This window comes from Malus domestica, chromosome 03 (genome assembly GCF_042453785.1).
Source record: "Malus domestica chromosome 03, GDT2T_hap1".
Lineage (NCBI taxonomy): Eukaryota > Viridiplantae > Streptophyta > Magnoliopsida > Rosales > Rosaceae > Malus > Malus domestica.
Genome location: NC_091663.1, coordinates 1,976,317 through 1,992,132, shown reverse-complemented (window position 1 = coordinate 1,992,132; position 15,816 = coordinate 1,976,317). Strand labels below are relative to the sequence as shown.

The window sequence follows — 15,816 nt, the reverse complement described above, 5'->3', positions numbered from 1 at the left end:
CATCAGTAAGGAACACCAGCCCATTACAAATTCCAACCACGCGATGAAATTTATTCATCTTGGGAACAATTGGAAATTCTAGCTTGCAGTACTCATCAAAAGCATGGTTGTCATAGTGCAAATTGTAATGCTCTTCCCTTGGCTCGTCTGCGCGAACGTTGACATTGCTGGAAAGAATAGCTCTAGGAACAGTGGAGTAAGCGGACTTGGGTGCCAAACTGGGTATTAAGAGAGATTGTACGGTTGAGGTGATGGAGTTCCATGGCTTGCACACTGAGGCGCACCTGATCAAAGATTTAGGCGGTAGTCTATATAGTATAGGTCTAATCGGATAAACGGTCCCCGTAGTGATAAGGTAATCGGAAAGTAGCCCCCGTGGTAAAAAAATTAGGATTTAAACCCTCGTGGTGTAGTCTGTTAGCAAATTTAGTCCAAAATTGATTTTTCCATTAAATGTCTGTTATATGCAAGGGTAAAAATGTACATTTATACCCTACTGCATTGGCACCCATGTCGTTGAGCTTCTTCATGGTCAGATTCACCAACTGGAACTTACTCAGACTTTTCCTCTGGAAAATCCTAACAAACTACCCCTAGTCCTAGTGATGCTAACCACTGCTTAACCCGCCAGCTTTATGAAGCTTCCTCTCAAGATTCAGAGCTCTCAGCTTTTGATTCAGTAGCATTCCCTGATCAAGGAAAATACTCGGGCCATGTCGTAATTTTCTTGGCTGAATGATGGCTTTTGAGGTTTTAAATACTCCCGGTGTTCTATGAGACTATGAAGAAGAAGACACACATCAATGTACATTTTTACCCTTGCATATAACAGACTTTTAATGGAAAAATCACTTTTGGACTAAATTTGCTAACGGATTACACCACGAGGGTTTAAATCCTAATTTTTTTACCACGGGAGCTACTTTCTGATTACCTTATCACCACAGGGATCGTTTATCCGATTAGGCCTATAGTATATCATGTACGATTTCCTCAGGCAAATTGTGAGCCATTATTTCAAAATTTAAATTCCCAGGCTGTAGATTTCATAGAGATAGAGTAAGTGAGGAAATATATATAATTACAAAACAATAACCTAGATAGGGTTTTTATCACAAATGATCCCTGAAATTGACCAACTTCATTAAAATGGTCACTAAAATTGAAAATCAATCAATGTAGTCCCTGAAAATAGATGTCACAAATCAATCTAATTGTTTCGTTACATTTCCGTCAAAAATTCCGTTATGTGATGACATGGCACATAATTAGGTCCCACAAGTCTAATTAAATATTACCACATGAATTAAAAATATTTAAATAATTAATATAAAAAAAAAAAAAGGAAGATCAGTCAATCTTCTTCTCCTCCCACCCGAACACAACCACACCCAAATCCTTTCTTATTGCATTAATTTCTCAATTAATAGGGAAGTTAAAGGAGCGAAGTACCAGGGGGTGAAGGGACAGAAGGAGGTGGTGACTGCATCGTGGGCGCAAGGGATGAGTTATTGAGTTATTAGCTGGTGGAGGAGCAGATTTGGAACCAGATGGAGGAGGTGTGACGGTGGGGGATGGAGGATATTTTTCTGGTGCTTCTCCTTGTGGTGCTAGTGGAGAATCGGACGAAGGGGGCGGGACATCAGCTAGAGGAGGTGGGGACTCTGTGGATTTAGGTGGAGGTGAGGTGAGGCTTCTGCTGGAGGTGTTGGGGAAGATTTGGGAGGGGGAACCCTCTGATGGAGGTGGTGGGGAAGCGCATCTAGTGGGTGTTCTGACGTAGCCGAAGGAGAGGCAGCTGGTGGAGAAGGTGGTGGCTATGCTGGAGGAGGTGATGACGGGTTTGGAGAAGCAGTAGATGATGGGGTGAAGCAATAGCTAATTTTTTGGCTCATTGTTATATCAATTCCATCACCGAACTCTTCGAAGTTGTTGATGTATTGGCAATTAAAATCGTGAGGAGGGGTTTGGGTGTAATGCAGGTGTGATTGTGTTCAATTGGGAGGAGAAGAAGATGCGCTGGTCTTCTTTTTTTTTTATTTTTAAGTTTTTAATTATACAAAAAATAAAAAATGTTTTTTAATTTAAATATTTTTAATCCACGTGGCATATTTGTTAAACCCCACCCCCATATTTTCATACTATTTCTATTTTTCCCTTGGAACATATTTGTTATCTATCAATTTAGTCCCTTTTTCTCTTTTAATCCTAACCCTTGATCTAGAAATGTTATTGTCCTTAAACTGCCATGTGGCAGTTCTCAGAACCCTCTTTTCTTCCCTCTCTTCCCGAAACAATTTTCAATCTCAGTGCTCTCTCTCTCTTTCGGTTTCTTCTCTCTCTTTCTCACACTCTCTAAGCTCCGATAGCTTCTCTCTAGCTTTCACCTCACTTCCCTCACAAATCAAACCCCAAAAACCATATATTTGGAATCCTTGAGACCTAACGAACTCAATGGTACCCTTGCATGCGCCATATGAGCACCGTGGGGTTTTCTGCCATTGAAGCCGAGAGCTTCAAAGCTCTAAAACTCGAACCCAGGTGAGGATTGTGTTCCTTCTTAAAATTTCTGGGTTATGCATGTTGGTTTTATGACAAAACTCAAGGGTTTTGATCTCAGTTTTTCTCTGTGTCAATAATCTAGCTCCGACGACGAACTCCGACGAGTTCGAGGTCCATCTCTTCCCAAAACCTGCTGCAGTGCGTCCAGGTGAGTTCTTAGGTATATTTGTGAAGTTTTAGAACCCTTTATTCAAGCCCTAACCCTTGCCATCCCTTGGGCATGCATGTCCGGTTCCGACGACGAACTCCGGCGAGTTCGTGAGTGTGTGTTTGTGCAGTGTGTACGTGGTGCAGGTGTGTGTGTGTGTGCGAACTGGCTGTGTGTGTGTGTGCGCGCGTTTATATATGTATTTATATATATATATATATGCAAATGTGTGTGTGCGGTGCATGCTTATGCATGCCGTGTGTGTGTGTGTGTGTTCATATATGTATTTATATATATGCAAATGTGTGTGTGCAGTGCATGCTTATGCATGCCGTGTGTGTGTGTGTGTGTGTGTGTTTATATATGTATATGTATATGCAAGTGTGTGTGAGCAGTGCATGCTTTGCATGTGTGTGTGTGTTGATAAGTATGGGTTGGGCTCAAGCCCAAACCACCTACCTATCCAAATCCAAGGCCCATTTCCATTTCCTAGAATTATATTGTTTGGGTAGTTTGATTAAGTTGTACATTTTCGTGCTTAGGTGAAGTTGCTAGTGGAGACTTCCTTAATCATTTTCCGCACAATTCTGCTGCTTCGGAGTATCTGTGAGTGGACCACCTTCGAAAATTGCATGTTTTATTGATAGAATTGCATAATTTAATAGCATGCCTTGCAGAATTATTGATTTGAGGAATACTTTACAGGAAGCATGATGATTTAATTATGATTGATTATATATATTTTGAACTATTTTCATTATATTGTATTTTCTATAGAACCCTCATTCTGGTAGACTATCTGATCGATGATGATAGGATGCTAAGAATGTGTTTCAAATGACTTTCGAACACCTCTTCGTAGTATAGAGGATCGATGAATTTATGCTACGAAGTTGTATTTTAGAGATGAATTATGTTTTGTGCGTACCTAGTGAACAATATGCCGCCTGGGGTGAGGATCTGGTGTTGGCATTGAGGCCGGGAGAAATAATCCCTAGCGAAAGGCTGAGGGACACAGTGACAAGCATTGGGCCAGGAGGGAGATATCTCTGGCTACGGGCATAAAGACTGAGGTGCAGGCATTGGGTTAGGAGTATTATTATTCAGTGCACTCACTAGCAGCACAACTTGTGTTATGCTTCCTGATACAATTTCTGATATGATTTTCTGGGATTGATTGCAGAGAGATATATGAATTATTTTTATGGCATGCTAGAGGTTTTGAGAAACCTATCACTTATTATTTAGTAGTTTTCATTATCTTAACTGTGGGGGTTAGTATGTTTATAATTATTTTCGTATTATGTATGTATATAAACTTGGTCCACTCACCCTTGTTTTGAGCCCCCATTCAGGTCTTAGGAACGAGAACTACGAGGCATTCTCCTACCAGTAGCAGTCTATCTTCCACTTATGTAATATTTGTAATGATCTTTCCTTTTGTGATCTTGACTTCGAACGTGTTTTGCGCACTCTAGATATTTCCCTAAACTTTGTTTGTAACTCCCTTTGGATTCAGATGTTTAATCGTGCGTGTTTCTCCTAATCATTTCTCTTGTATTTCAATAAATGGCTTTCGTCACCTCAGGTGTCGGCCACCACGTGCCTATCCTGATATTCGGGGAATATCAGGATCGGGGCGTGTCAATATTTAATTAGACTTGTAGGGTCCAGTTATGTGTCATGTCATCACTTAATAGAAATTTTGACGGAATTGTAACGGAATGACTAGATTGATTTGCGACACCCATTTTCAGAGACTACATTGATTGATTTTCAATTTCATGGACCATTTTGATGGGGTAGGTTAATTTTAAGAACCATTTGTGATAAAAACCCACATAAATATAATTGAGAAGAAGAAACTAAAATTCAAGGGAAATGTTGTTATAACAAAACCTAAAACAGAAGAGAACTACAAAATCCTGCTCTTGAAAAAAGAAATAAAAAGAGAAAAGAGACATTAGGAATCAGAATATTTGTGGAGAAGGTTTATGTTTCACTATAAAACCAATTGACAATATAAGGAGTAGCCCAACCTCTTATAAGGCCATACAATGTGGGATTCATTCTCAACACGCCCACTCACGTAGCGAATTTTCAAGCCTATCACGTGGACAACACAATGAGGTGACGTAGAGCGCCTGTGGCCATTTAGCTTCATACGTAGGACAACCTACTCTGATACCATGAAAAACGTTAGGTTCCACCATAAAACCAATTGGCAGTATATAGAGTAGCAAAGATCAAACAGCTAGCTGCTTTAACAGTAGAGCAACCAAATATCCTTGCATTAGGTTTGCTTTGGAAATTATTACGTTAACTGTAATTGAAATGCAGTAAAGATCAAGGCAACTGTTTTAACAGTAGAGTAACCAAATATCCAAATATCTCCACTCCATAAATAAATAAATAAAATCAAAATCCATCTGAAGAAACGAACACTATATCCAAATCCACCATTGTTATAGGAAATAAGCTCTTCTAATAAAAAAACACCACAAAAAGAAGAAAAGACTTTAGAAACTCACAAATTCGATGAGCCGAAAATTGGACTTAAGATTGGAATTAAGGAAGCGAGGCTTGTCCTTCTTATAGAAATTATAATCTGATAATTATATTCATAGCACAAAGGTACAATTATATAAATGAGTAGACTTAGTTACAAGTAAGGATCTCTATAAAACATGAATACAATCAGAATTATATTACAATAATAACTCTTAAACCTCAGGATAAACGATTTGCTTGTATAAGACTCCTTCTCTAACACTTTTGCGGCGTTGCTGAGCCGAAAAAAAATGGAGGCTTTCAGGGTTCTAGGGCGTTGCCTTCTGTAGGTGAGGGAAAGGCATCGGCACAAACCCTAGAGAAGGAAGATCCTGTGTATCTCCGTCTCTGTATTTATATGCCCGTTGGAGATTTAAATGCCTTCATCTTGTGTTTATACAGGGATTAATGATTAACTTTACCGCTATAATTTATCTAATTTCTACAACTTCTACTTTGGCCCCCTATTTTGGAGGGTGGCCTAGATGTATGGACGTTAAGGAGTCAATGTGGCGTCTCGGTCTAACGACGCCAGTTTCGGTCTAATGATACTACTTTCGGTCTAATAATATAATGTCAAATATTAATCTAACTTCATATAATATTATGTTATTAAAATAGAATGCCACTATAGAATTGGTTCGTAGTGTCCAATTTGAGTGCATTTGACCATATAAAGTCAAAGGGTCTAAAAAAAACCGGAATGTAAGGCTATCTCCAACCGAAGGGTTCTGTAATATCCCACATCGATCAAATGATAAGGGGTGATGTACCTTATATGTACATGTCCACCTCCATATAGCATGAGGCCTTTTGGGAGCTTACTGATTTCGGGTTCCATATGAACTCCGAAGTTAAGCGAGATCGCACGAGAGCAATCCCAGGATGGGTGACCCACTAGGAAGTTTGATAGGGAAAAGAAAACAGTTTTGGGAGAAATCAAATTAAGAAAGCAAGGGTTCCACCATCACCTAGCAATCCTATGAACTTTTACCAATTACTTGTGATCTACATATGCCACTTTGAAGGTTAGATTTTCCTAATTCATATTCTACTTGGAACCTCCAACATATAACGTATATCTAACATGCAACCCGTTCGGACGTTCGGATCAAATCTGAACATGAAAGACTCATTATGCTTTATAAAAACCTTTTGAAAAACTATGCAACCCTTTAGACGTGGTGGTTATCCTAAGTGAAATTACAATTATTAATCACAAAAAGCCAGCGTCAATTTCAGGGAACCTTCCGATCAAAATTGCATCAAATTACTTTTCTAAAGATCCTAATGGTGATCAGGCGTTAAGACAATTAGATCGTTTTTATCCCGGTGATTAACAATTCAAAGTATGCATGCAATCAATCATAAGCAATTAAATAAAAATCATATATTCATGTTAAGGCTCAAGGTTTCGCCCTAGCAAAAGAAATTAGTTATGCATATTCATAATTGAAATCATAGAAAATATTATTAAGAAAAGGATTGAAAACACCTTCAAGTAGAAAATCTCCAAAACCCTAGCAATTCTCTCTGTCTCCAAAGTTGCATAAAATAAAGCGTCCAGAAAAATGGTAGACGGCCAAGCAATAAATCTGCCAAGCCCCCCCCCCCACAAACCCTAAAAACAGGTCCTTTATTCCCCCTAGAAAACTAAAAATTAATAATAAAATAAAAATAGGAAACATAATCCTAAATTAAATGGTAAAATTCGTCTAAAATCCGAACAGCCACGTTTTGGACACATAAGCTGCTCCAAAACTAGCCTAATATAGCTAGATTTAATGTTGGGAATATTCTGAACACTTCTCCAAAAGGCCACGAACCCATCCGATTTCATCTTAGGCTCCAAAAACGCAATTTAAGCCCAAAAACGTCATTTTCCAGCACTGCGCATCGCTCCTTTATTTTATCGCCACAAAATAACCGCTTGGTGGAAATACGATCAAGCTAAGTGACTTACGAACGTCCTCCAACTGGAATTACTCCAAAATTCATCCATTTGATCTTGTTTTGCTCCAGAGGAAGTCGAAAGTCCTATATTGAAAATATAATTCAAAGCATCAAAATTATTCCAAAATATTAACCAAAATATACTAAGATTAGGGTAAAATATATAATATAAAATCTACTCATCAAAGTTCTCATGTGAGTTTCCAAAAGCAAAACCGTGAGGGCGTGGTCGGGGCCCAAAACGGATAATATCATGCTACGGTGGAGTCGAGCCCTGGATGTGGTGGAACCCAGGTCGAGATGTGACAATTTGGTATTAGAGAGCCACTCTGCTGTGTAGTGCGAGTGTGCCGACAATGACGTTGGACCTCTAAAGTGGTTGGATTGTAACATCCCACATCGATCAACGGAGAGGGGATGATGTGCCTTATATGTACATGCCCACCTCCATATAGCATGAGGCTTTTTGGGAGCTCACTGGCTTCGGGTTCCATAGGAACTCCGAAGTTAAGCGAGATCGCACGAGAAAAATCCCAGGATGGGTGACCCACTGGGAAGTTCTCGTGTGAGTTCTCAGAAGCAAAACCGTGAGGGCGTGGTCGATGCCCAAAGCGGACAATATTGTGTTACGGCAGAGTCGAGCTCAGGATGTGGTGGAGCCCGAATCGGGATGTGACAAGTCCAAAGGGCCAAAAGGCCAAAAAACATCCGAAAATCATCTCTAATGGAGGGCTAGACTAGAGGACTTGTGGGTCCCACAGAGTTTGAAAGGGCCAATCGGCTGACCACTTTCAACCAGCCAGCCAGCTTGCTGGCTAGTCCAATTTCTTTTTTTTTTTTTTTGTTCTTTTCCATTGCCCAACCCACTTTAGGGTTTATGGCTTTTTTTTTTTGGATAAATTACACTTTCATACCTCACGTTTGGGGTCTATTTCAATTCCTTACAGCATATTTAAAACATTTCACTTTCATACCTTAAGTACTATTTTATTTCAAAATAATACATCCGTTACATTTTACATCCATTGATCTATTAAATGTTGACGTGGCTGCCAAATGTCTGTCACGTGGCAAATAAAATAATTTTTTAATTTTTTTTTTAAACCTGAATTTTCTCAACAAAAAAAAAATAGAAACCCACATCTGCAAGAAGAAGAAGAAGAGGGAGGAAGAAAGAAAAAAAAAATTGTCCCTCCTCCCCCCAGCGACCCAGAAGAAGAGAAAGAAGAAAAAAAAAAAAAATAGAAACCCACATCTGCAAGAAGAAGAAGAAGAAGAAGAAGCCATTGATCTATTAAATGTTGACGTCGCTGCCAAATGTCTGTCACGTGGCAAATAAAATAATTTTTTAATTTTTTTTTTTAAAACCTAAATTTTCTCAACAAAAAAAAATAGAAACCCACATCTGCAAGAAGAAGAAGAAGAGGGAGGAAGAAAGAAAAAAAAATTGTCCCTCCTCCCCTCAGCGACCTAGAAGAAGAGAAAGAAGAAGAAGAAAAAAAAAATAGAAACCCACATCTGCAACAAGAAGAAGAAGAAGGAGAAGAAGAAGAAGAAGAAGAATAAGAAGAAGAAGAAGAAGGAGGAAGGGAGATGGGTCAGGGTGGGGGGAGGGTCGCCGGGGGTGGGGGGTGAGGAAGGGGGTTTTTGGGTTATCTTTCTTCTTCTTCTTCTTCTGGGTCCCGGGGGGGACATTTTTTTTTTCTTTTCTTTTCCTCCTTTTTCTTCTTCGCTGGGGGGATGAGGGACAATTTTTTTTTTTTGGTTCTTTTTCTTTCTTCCTCCCTCCTCTTCTTCTTATGGGTCGTTTGGGGGGGGGGGGATGAGGGACAATTTTTTTTTTCTTTTTCTTTCTTCCTCCCTCTTCTTCTTCTTCTTCTTGCATATGTGGGTTTCAATTTTTTTTTTTTTTTGTTGAGAAAATTCAGGTTTTTTTTTTTAAATTAATTTTTTTTATTTGCCACGTGGCAGACACGTGGCATATATGTGGTAGCCACGTCAGCATTTAACAGATCAATTGATGGAAAATGTAACAGATGTATTATTTTGAAATAAAATAATACGTAAGGTATGAAAGTGAAATGTTTTAAAGATGTTGTAAGGAATTGAAATAGACCCCAAACCTGAAGTATAAAAGTGTAATTTACCCTTCTTTTTTTTATGGTCCCAGCCCACATTTTGTTTTTATGCCCAACAGCTTTTTTTTTAATTTTTTGGACTTTTTTTTTTAATTTCTATTTTTTTTCCTACATCATTTCTCACATATTTTTCACTATTCCATACTATCTAACCTCATTTTATTTCAATTCTTCACATTCCATACTATAGCCCTTTGATCCTCAGTTAGAGATGGTTTTTTGTGACAGGACTAAAACGAGTCATATAACCATTTGACCCTCGGTTGGAAGCAGCCTAATAATTGATTTGGTGAAGCTTTGGAAAACTTATAAAATGGCTTTAAAGAACTAAGCCGACCACATTTTTTTCTTTTTATACAAGCAATATTAATATTTTAATTTACCCTTAGAAAAGAAGAGAAGGTTTGAATTTCGGAGGTAGAGGATAAAAGAAAAAGGCCTTAACCATTATGTGAATCTACCGCTTACACACTAACCACATATGTTTCTCATAGTTTTAGTTGGATAGATTCGTGACTAATATATAAGATGTTGAATTTGAAAAATTAATAGAATTTTGTGTGCATTTTTGCTCACTACTATCAAGTAGTGGTAATGTTCACCACCCTACTTATTATCTACTATACAAATTTCAAAATTTAAATTCAACAAATAGTACAAAAATAAAGTGATGAGCATTACTATCATTTAAGGGTGGTGAACAAAGATATTTTCAAGAAAAATGCTGAGGAGACTCTTTCAAAGTAGAACTCTCTATAGACTCTCCGCCACCTTATATTTTTTCCACAATGTTTTATAATGTTTGGCACTAGAATTTTGTGTGCATTTTTGCTCACTACCATCAAGTAGTGGTAATGTTCACCACCCTACTTATTATCTACTATACAAATTTCAAAATTTAAATTCAACAAATAGTACAAAAATAAAGTGATGAGCATTACTATCATTTAAGGGTGGTGAACAAAGATATTTTCAAGAAAAATGCTGAGGAGACTCTTTCAAAGTAGAACTCTCTATAGACTCTCCGCCACCTTATATTTTTTCCACAATGTTTTATAATGTTTGGCACTAGAATTGTGCCAAAAACATAAGGGGTGGAGAGTCCCACTTTGAAGAGTCTCCTTAGCATTCCTCTATTTCCAATAGAATTTTTGTAATTACAATCATAAAAACATGAGGTGGTAGAGAGTTAGAGAGCCTCCTTACTTTGGGCTTTGTTTGGAAACAACGAGAAAGAACTTCTATTCAATGGAAATGCAAATGGTAACAAGGGGCCAAATTCCCAATCATATCCTACCAAACAGAAAGAAAAGCAATAGATTCAAAGTCTTCATAAACTTCTGAAGCACATTATGTCATCACTTGGCAGCTAAACAGAAGCCGTCATACCACCTTACCTGTTGTTTTCCTCAGTAAGAAACTGCATCTTTCTTGTCGAGTAAGACGAGGCTCTCAACATAAGATTCAACATAGAAATGTCCATATCCATGAATTCCAAGACTTTTAAGTTGCTTGCTCACAAGGTCTACACAAGCTAATCCATACCTTTCATCATCATTCCAATAACCATCAATCGGTTTCAACACTACATCACCACTCTTCCTAGAACATGATGGCAAGTAGCTAACTCCTCTTTGTGGACCTGCTGGACATAGAGTTGCCTTCGTCCACGACTCTTCCACGCCGTACTCTTTCATCACCCATATATCAAGACAAGGCTCTCCAATATTACTGTAATGAGGCTTGGACAGAGCAATAGATTTCCCGTAACCTGAAATATACAAGTACTCGCCACATAAGCTTCTCAAATTCTCTGGTGTCATTATCCTGCGAAATGAGCCGCTGCCCACGTCAAACGCCAAAATGAAATCTTCAGAACCACCATATGTCAAACGCTTGAATGCCAGCCAGTGAAGAGCACCATTAACAAAAGCGGTTTGGCAAGTTCTTTCAAGTCCACTTATGTGATCCAAAGAACAAGGATCACTCCATGAGCCTGCCGCCAGTGAATAAACCTCATATGAAACACTCAGATCATCCCATTCATCAACGGTAATTCTCACAACCTTGTAGTCGTTAGTCACAGCGTCAAAACCAAAACCAAAACCAATATAATCATAATAACCGCCATCTCCTTTGAAGGGATAATGAGGCTTAGGAAGGGTCACTGACTTTCTCGTAGATGGGTTGCATAACATGGCGGTGTTACCTGAAAAAAATTTACAATCCTCAAGAAGCACCAGCCCATTACAAATGCCGACCACCTTTAAAACATTATTGAACAGTTCTTCCTTGGGAACAATTGGAAATTCTAGTTTGCAGTACTCATCAAAAGCAAGGTTGTCATAATGCAAATTGTAATGCCCCTCCAATAACTCTTCTTCAATGTCACCATTGGTGTTGCTAAAATGTTTAACCATACGATCACAGTACACAAGGAGGAGGTGGGTACCAAACTGGTTATTAAGATCGATTGTACGGTTGAGGTGGGTGCGTATAAAGTTTGGAATTTTTATCATGGAGTTCCATGGCTTGCACACCGAGGTGCATATGATCAAGGATTTCGGCGGTAGTCTATAAAGTATATCGTGTATGATTTCCTCAGGCAAATTGTGAGCCATTGTTTCAAAATTTGAATTCCTAGGCTGCACATTTGATAGAGATCGAGGGTGAGGAAATATATATAATTACAAAACAATAACCTAGCTATAATTGAGAAGAAGAAACTAAAATTCAAGGGAACTGTTGCTATAACAAAAACTAAAACAGAAGAGAACAACATAATCCTGCTCTTGAAAAAAGAAGAAGAAGAAGAAGAAGAAAGACATAAAGAACTCACAATATTTGATCGATGAGCCGAAAATTGGAGTGGGGAAACGGAGTCTCGTTCTTGTGTTAGGAAGAAAGCGTGTTGGAAGCTAGGGTTTTGATTGCGTTGGATGAGCTTCCTGCATCTTCTAATTAAATAGTTAAGTGCTTCTTTGATTCTAAAAGCATTTTTTTAGCTGAAGGATAAGCACAAGAAAGGTATTTCTTGAATAAGATATTTAATAAAAACTTTAGGGCTAATTACACCCTTCATATTCATGGTGATTTTTAAAATAGGTCACAAACTTTTAATTTTTCATATTTCACACCAAGATTTTGAAATTCTATCAAATCTTCTGGACCTCCAATAGATTAATGCTTAAGCAGATGTAAACGTCTATCATCTCTATGCGAATTTTGACCTTAGCTTTTTGTTTTGATTAGTATTAATTTGCTAAAGCTCGCTCCACTTAATAATAGATGTATTATTCGACTTAATTACTAACTGTCACAACCCGTCCCGAATTATTATTTTTTATCGATGGCGTGAAATGACTAAATTGCCCTTGGACGTTAGTTGGTGTTGTGGGTGATATGTTTTGGTTGTGGTCCAATTCATGTTAAGTACTAATTGTTTGGACCCAATTAGAACTAATTTTTTCCTAGTTTGTGGTTGGTTGTTTTGTTGCCAACTAGGACCACACACACCCACACCCTTACCCGTTGACCTTTCTCTCTCCTCCCTCTCTCGATTTTCAACTATTATCCGTACAATTGTACGATCAACTCGTGAACCAATCAATTCAGGCACGGATCGAGGTTTTGGAAGCCATTTTCGTGTTCCTTGTGAGCTTAGAAACCCATCCATACCTTTCATTGGACGTGAAGCCTTTGTTTTCCCGAGAAACCAAGAACCCCAATTTTGAGCACTGTTCATGTGATCGTAATTGTGGACTTTTCAAGGAGTTTTGAGGTCCTAAGAAGCTTTAGAACATCTTCACGAAGCTCGGGAAAGAAAGTTGGAGTGTTTTGGACGTCGAGAAGCTTAGTTTGATGAGTTTCAAATTTTGGCCGGATTATCGAGGTTTCTCCGATGAGATCCCGTGGATTTCAAGGCTTGAAAGTGGTAAGAATGTGTTCTACTCACTCTAAGCTTCATTTTGAGACAAATTTCACGGATTTTGGTGCAAAAATGAGTGAGAAATGAAGGTTTGAATATTTTCCAGAAACCGGCGATCACAACGGCGCCGGCGACGGTCTCCGGCGAACCAAGGAAGACAAAGGAGAATATTTCATCAAGCCTAACGGAATATTCTAACGGCGTCAGGTAATGCCGTTAACTTTTATTAAGGTTTTAACGGAATATTCCTAACGGCCGTTAGGCTCAGTTAGGGTTTGGCCCCGCATAGGGGCGTCTAGCCATGCCTTGACCAGCGCGTGGGACGTCCAAAAAATTATTTTAAAAATATGGAGATGTTCATGAGGTTGAGTAGATCACGTTGGTATATTCAAACACCCCGTTTGAGCATTGTATGAGAAGTTATTAGCTAATTTTGTTTGTGTGCTTTAATTAACGTTTATTTAGTTATTTCGCATATAGGTGAGACCTATCCAGAGGAAGAGCGCCATCAATCGAGGCTTGTGGGCTATGACCCTTCAATATACCAGTGAGTGGGCTTTTGATTTTCCGTATATACCTATATACTTGAGATTTTCCCCAGAAAATAAATTTGAATGATTATACGTTTTGAAATGTCATGCACAGTATCTGCCTATTTTATTTATGCATTAGTGGTTGCATATATTTATGAATGGTGTTGTGGATGCACATGTAAGTAACAGGTAAGTTCATAAATTAAAAATATGAGATTGCTTTAGTTATGCGAGATATGATGTGATGCATTGAGAGCTCATAAACCTGCACCCCAGTGTTAGTGCTCCCGCCCAGAGTTAGGGCACAGTCCTTCACATGATGTTCACCTTCCGTACCATATGCCTACCTTGGATCCAAGTTAGGTGCACAGGCTTGTCGTACAGACCATTATAGGTGGTTCCGACTCGTAGGTGACCCGCGATCATTCACACAATCTTCACGTGATCGTAGCACTAGAGCATATTTATTTTACACCTAGTAGACCACTTTAGGTGGTTCCGACTTGTGTGCAGGATTTGATATGATTGAGATTGGTTATGAGCTATAGACTCAGCCGGGCAGGTCACGTTAGGTGGATCCAGCTGATATGATATCTGGCATTGATATATTTTAGCTGGATTACTTATAGCATTTCATTGAGATACTTTGGTATGATATATTTCTATGGATTTTCATCCTGAACATGATTTCTGATATAGCATATATTATTTTTCTGAGAAATTATACAGGTTTTACGGCGAGGGGTTAGCGTTTTTGATAAATGAAATGAATTTGAAAAGCTTTGTTTTTGCCTACTCACACTTTCTGTTTTGCACCCCTCCAAGTTTTAGGTGGAAGTGCTTTGGTGGCTCACGGGGATTTCGACGGTGGTTCTGACAGAACATCACAAATGTAGGATCACCTTTGGGTGTTGTATAATTAGTACTTGTCCAATCGGACTGCACTTAGGCTATTTATGCTCTGATTGTGTATTTCACACTTAATCTTGCACTAGCACCTTATTTTAGCTAGTACTTTTAGTAGTATGGTTTTTTTTTTATTCATTCGCATTTCCTTATATCTCTATTGCTTCCGCAATATGCACATGGCTACATCACCCTCACTTGACGGCCATCATGTCTCAATCTAGGTCGGGGTGTGTCACTAACTGCAGTTCTTACTAATATATAAATTTAGTTAATTTAGAGTTCTAAACTGAGTACACTAGGGTGTGTTTGTTTGGGCTTCTTAACTCTCATTGGATTGGACTGGACAACTCATTAGTGTAGTCCCGTGTTTGTCACGCACACGGACTAAATTTATTGGGATAAACCAGACTCGCATGGATTATTTACTTTGCTAGAAGGTCTTAGCGAGATCCCTCAAAACCCATGGGACTGCTAAGACCTTTGTTGCGACTTCGTCTTCTTGCCTAAGTTAATCTAGTTTAGTCTAGTCTAAACCAGTCTAGCTTAGTTCCTGAACTTAGTTCAGTCCAAAATAATCCAGTACAACAAATGTACCCTACAAGAACAGTAATTCCTCTTTTATCCTTTTTATGAACACATAATGAGCATTGCTTCTCAGGAAACCCTCGATTTTGACAGATCGCTTTGCATGGAGGAAACTATCTGGAAACAGAAATCAAGAGTTGGGGTTAATAAAGGGAGCAAGACAGCATCAGATCTTTGCAGACTGTAACAAGCAAATTACAACAACAACAACAACAACAAAGCCTTTTCCCACTAAGTGGGGTCGGCTATATGAATCCTAGAACGCCATTGCGCTCGGTTTTGTGTCATGTCCTCCGTTAGATCCAAGTACTCTAAGTCTTTTCTTAGAGTCTCTTCCAAAGTTTTCCTAGGTCTTCCTCTACCCCTTCGACCCTGAACCTCTGTCCCGTAGTCACATATTCGAACCGGAGCGTCAGTCGGCCTTCTTTGCACGTAACAAGCAAATTAAAGGGGAATAAAAAAGATTATTTCTAACAATAGCAAACTTAGTGACGGGATATGCATCACACA

At 38.7% G+C, this 15,816-nt stretch overlaps 1 protein-coding gene and 1 long non-coding RNA gene across 2 annotated transcripts; one reads left to right on the top strand and one right to left on the bottom strand.

Moving 5' to 3' along the window:
- Positions 1 to 2,405: 2,405 nt before the first annotated feature.
- On the top strand, positions 2,406 to 3,392 carry LOC139194155 (uncharacterized). Its single transcript, XR_011578930.1, has 3 exons — positions 2,406 to 2,541; positions 2,645 to 2,710; positions 3,253 to 3,392. It is a non-coding gene; the product is annotated as an uncharacterized lncRNA (long non-coding RNA).
- A 7,368-nt stretch (positions 3,393 to 10,760) lies between these two features.
- LOC103434573 (F-box/kelch-repeat protein At3g06240-like) lies at positions 10,761 to 11,972 on the bottom strand. The gene has a single exon (XM_008372933.4). The coding sequence runs from the start codon at positions 11,970 to 11,972 to the stop codon at positions 10,761 to 10,763; it is 1,212 nt and encodes a 403-aa protein (XP_008371155.3).
- Positions 11,973 to 15,816: the final 3,844 nt, after the last annotated feature.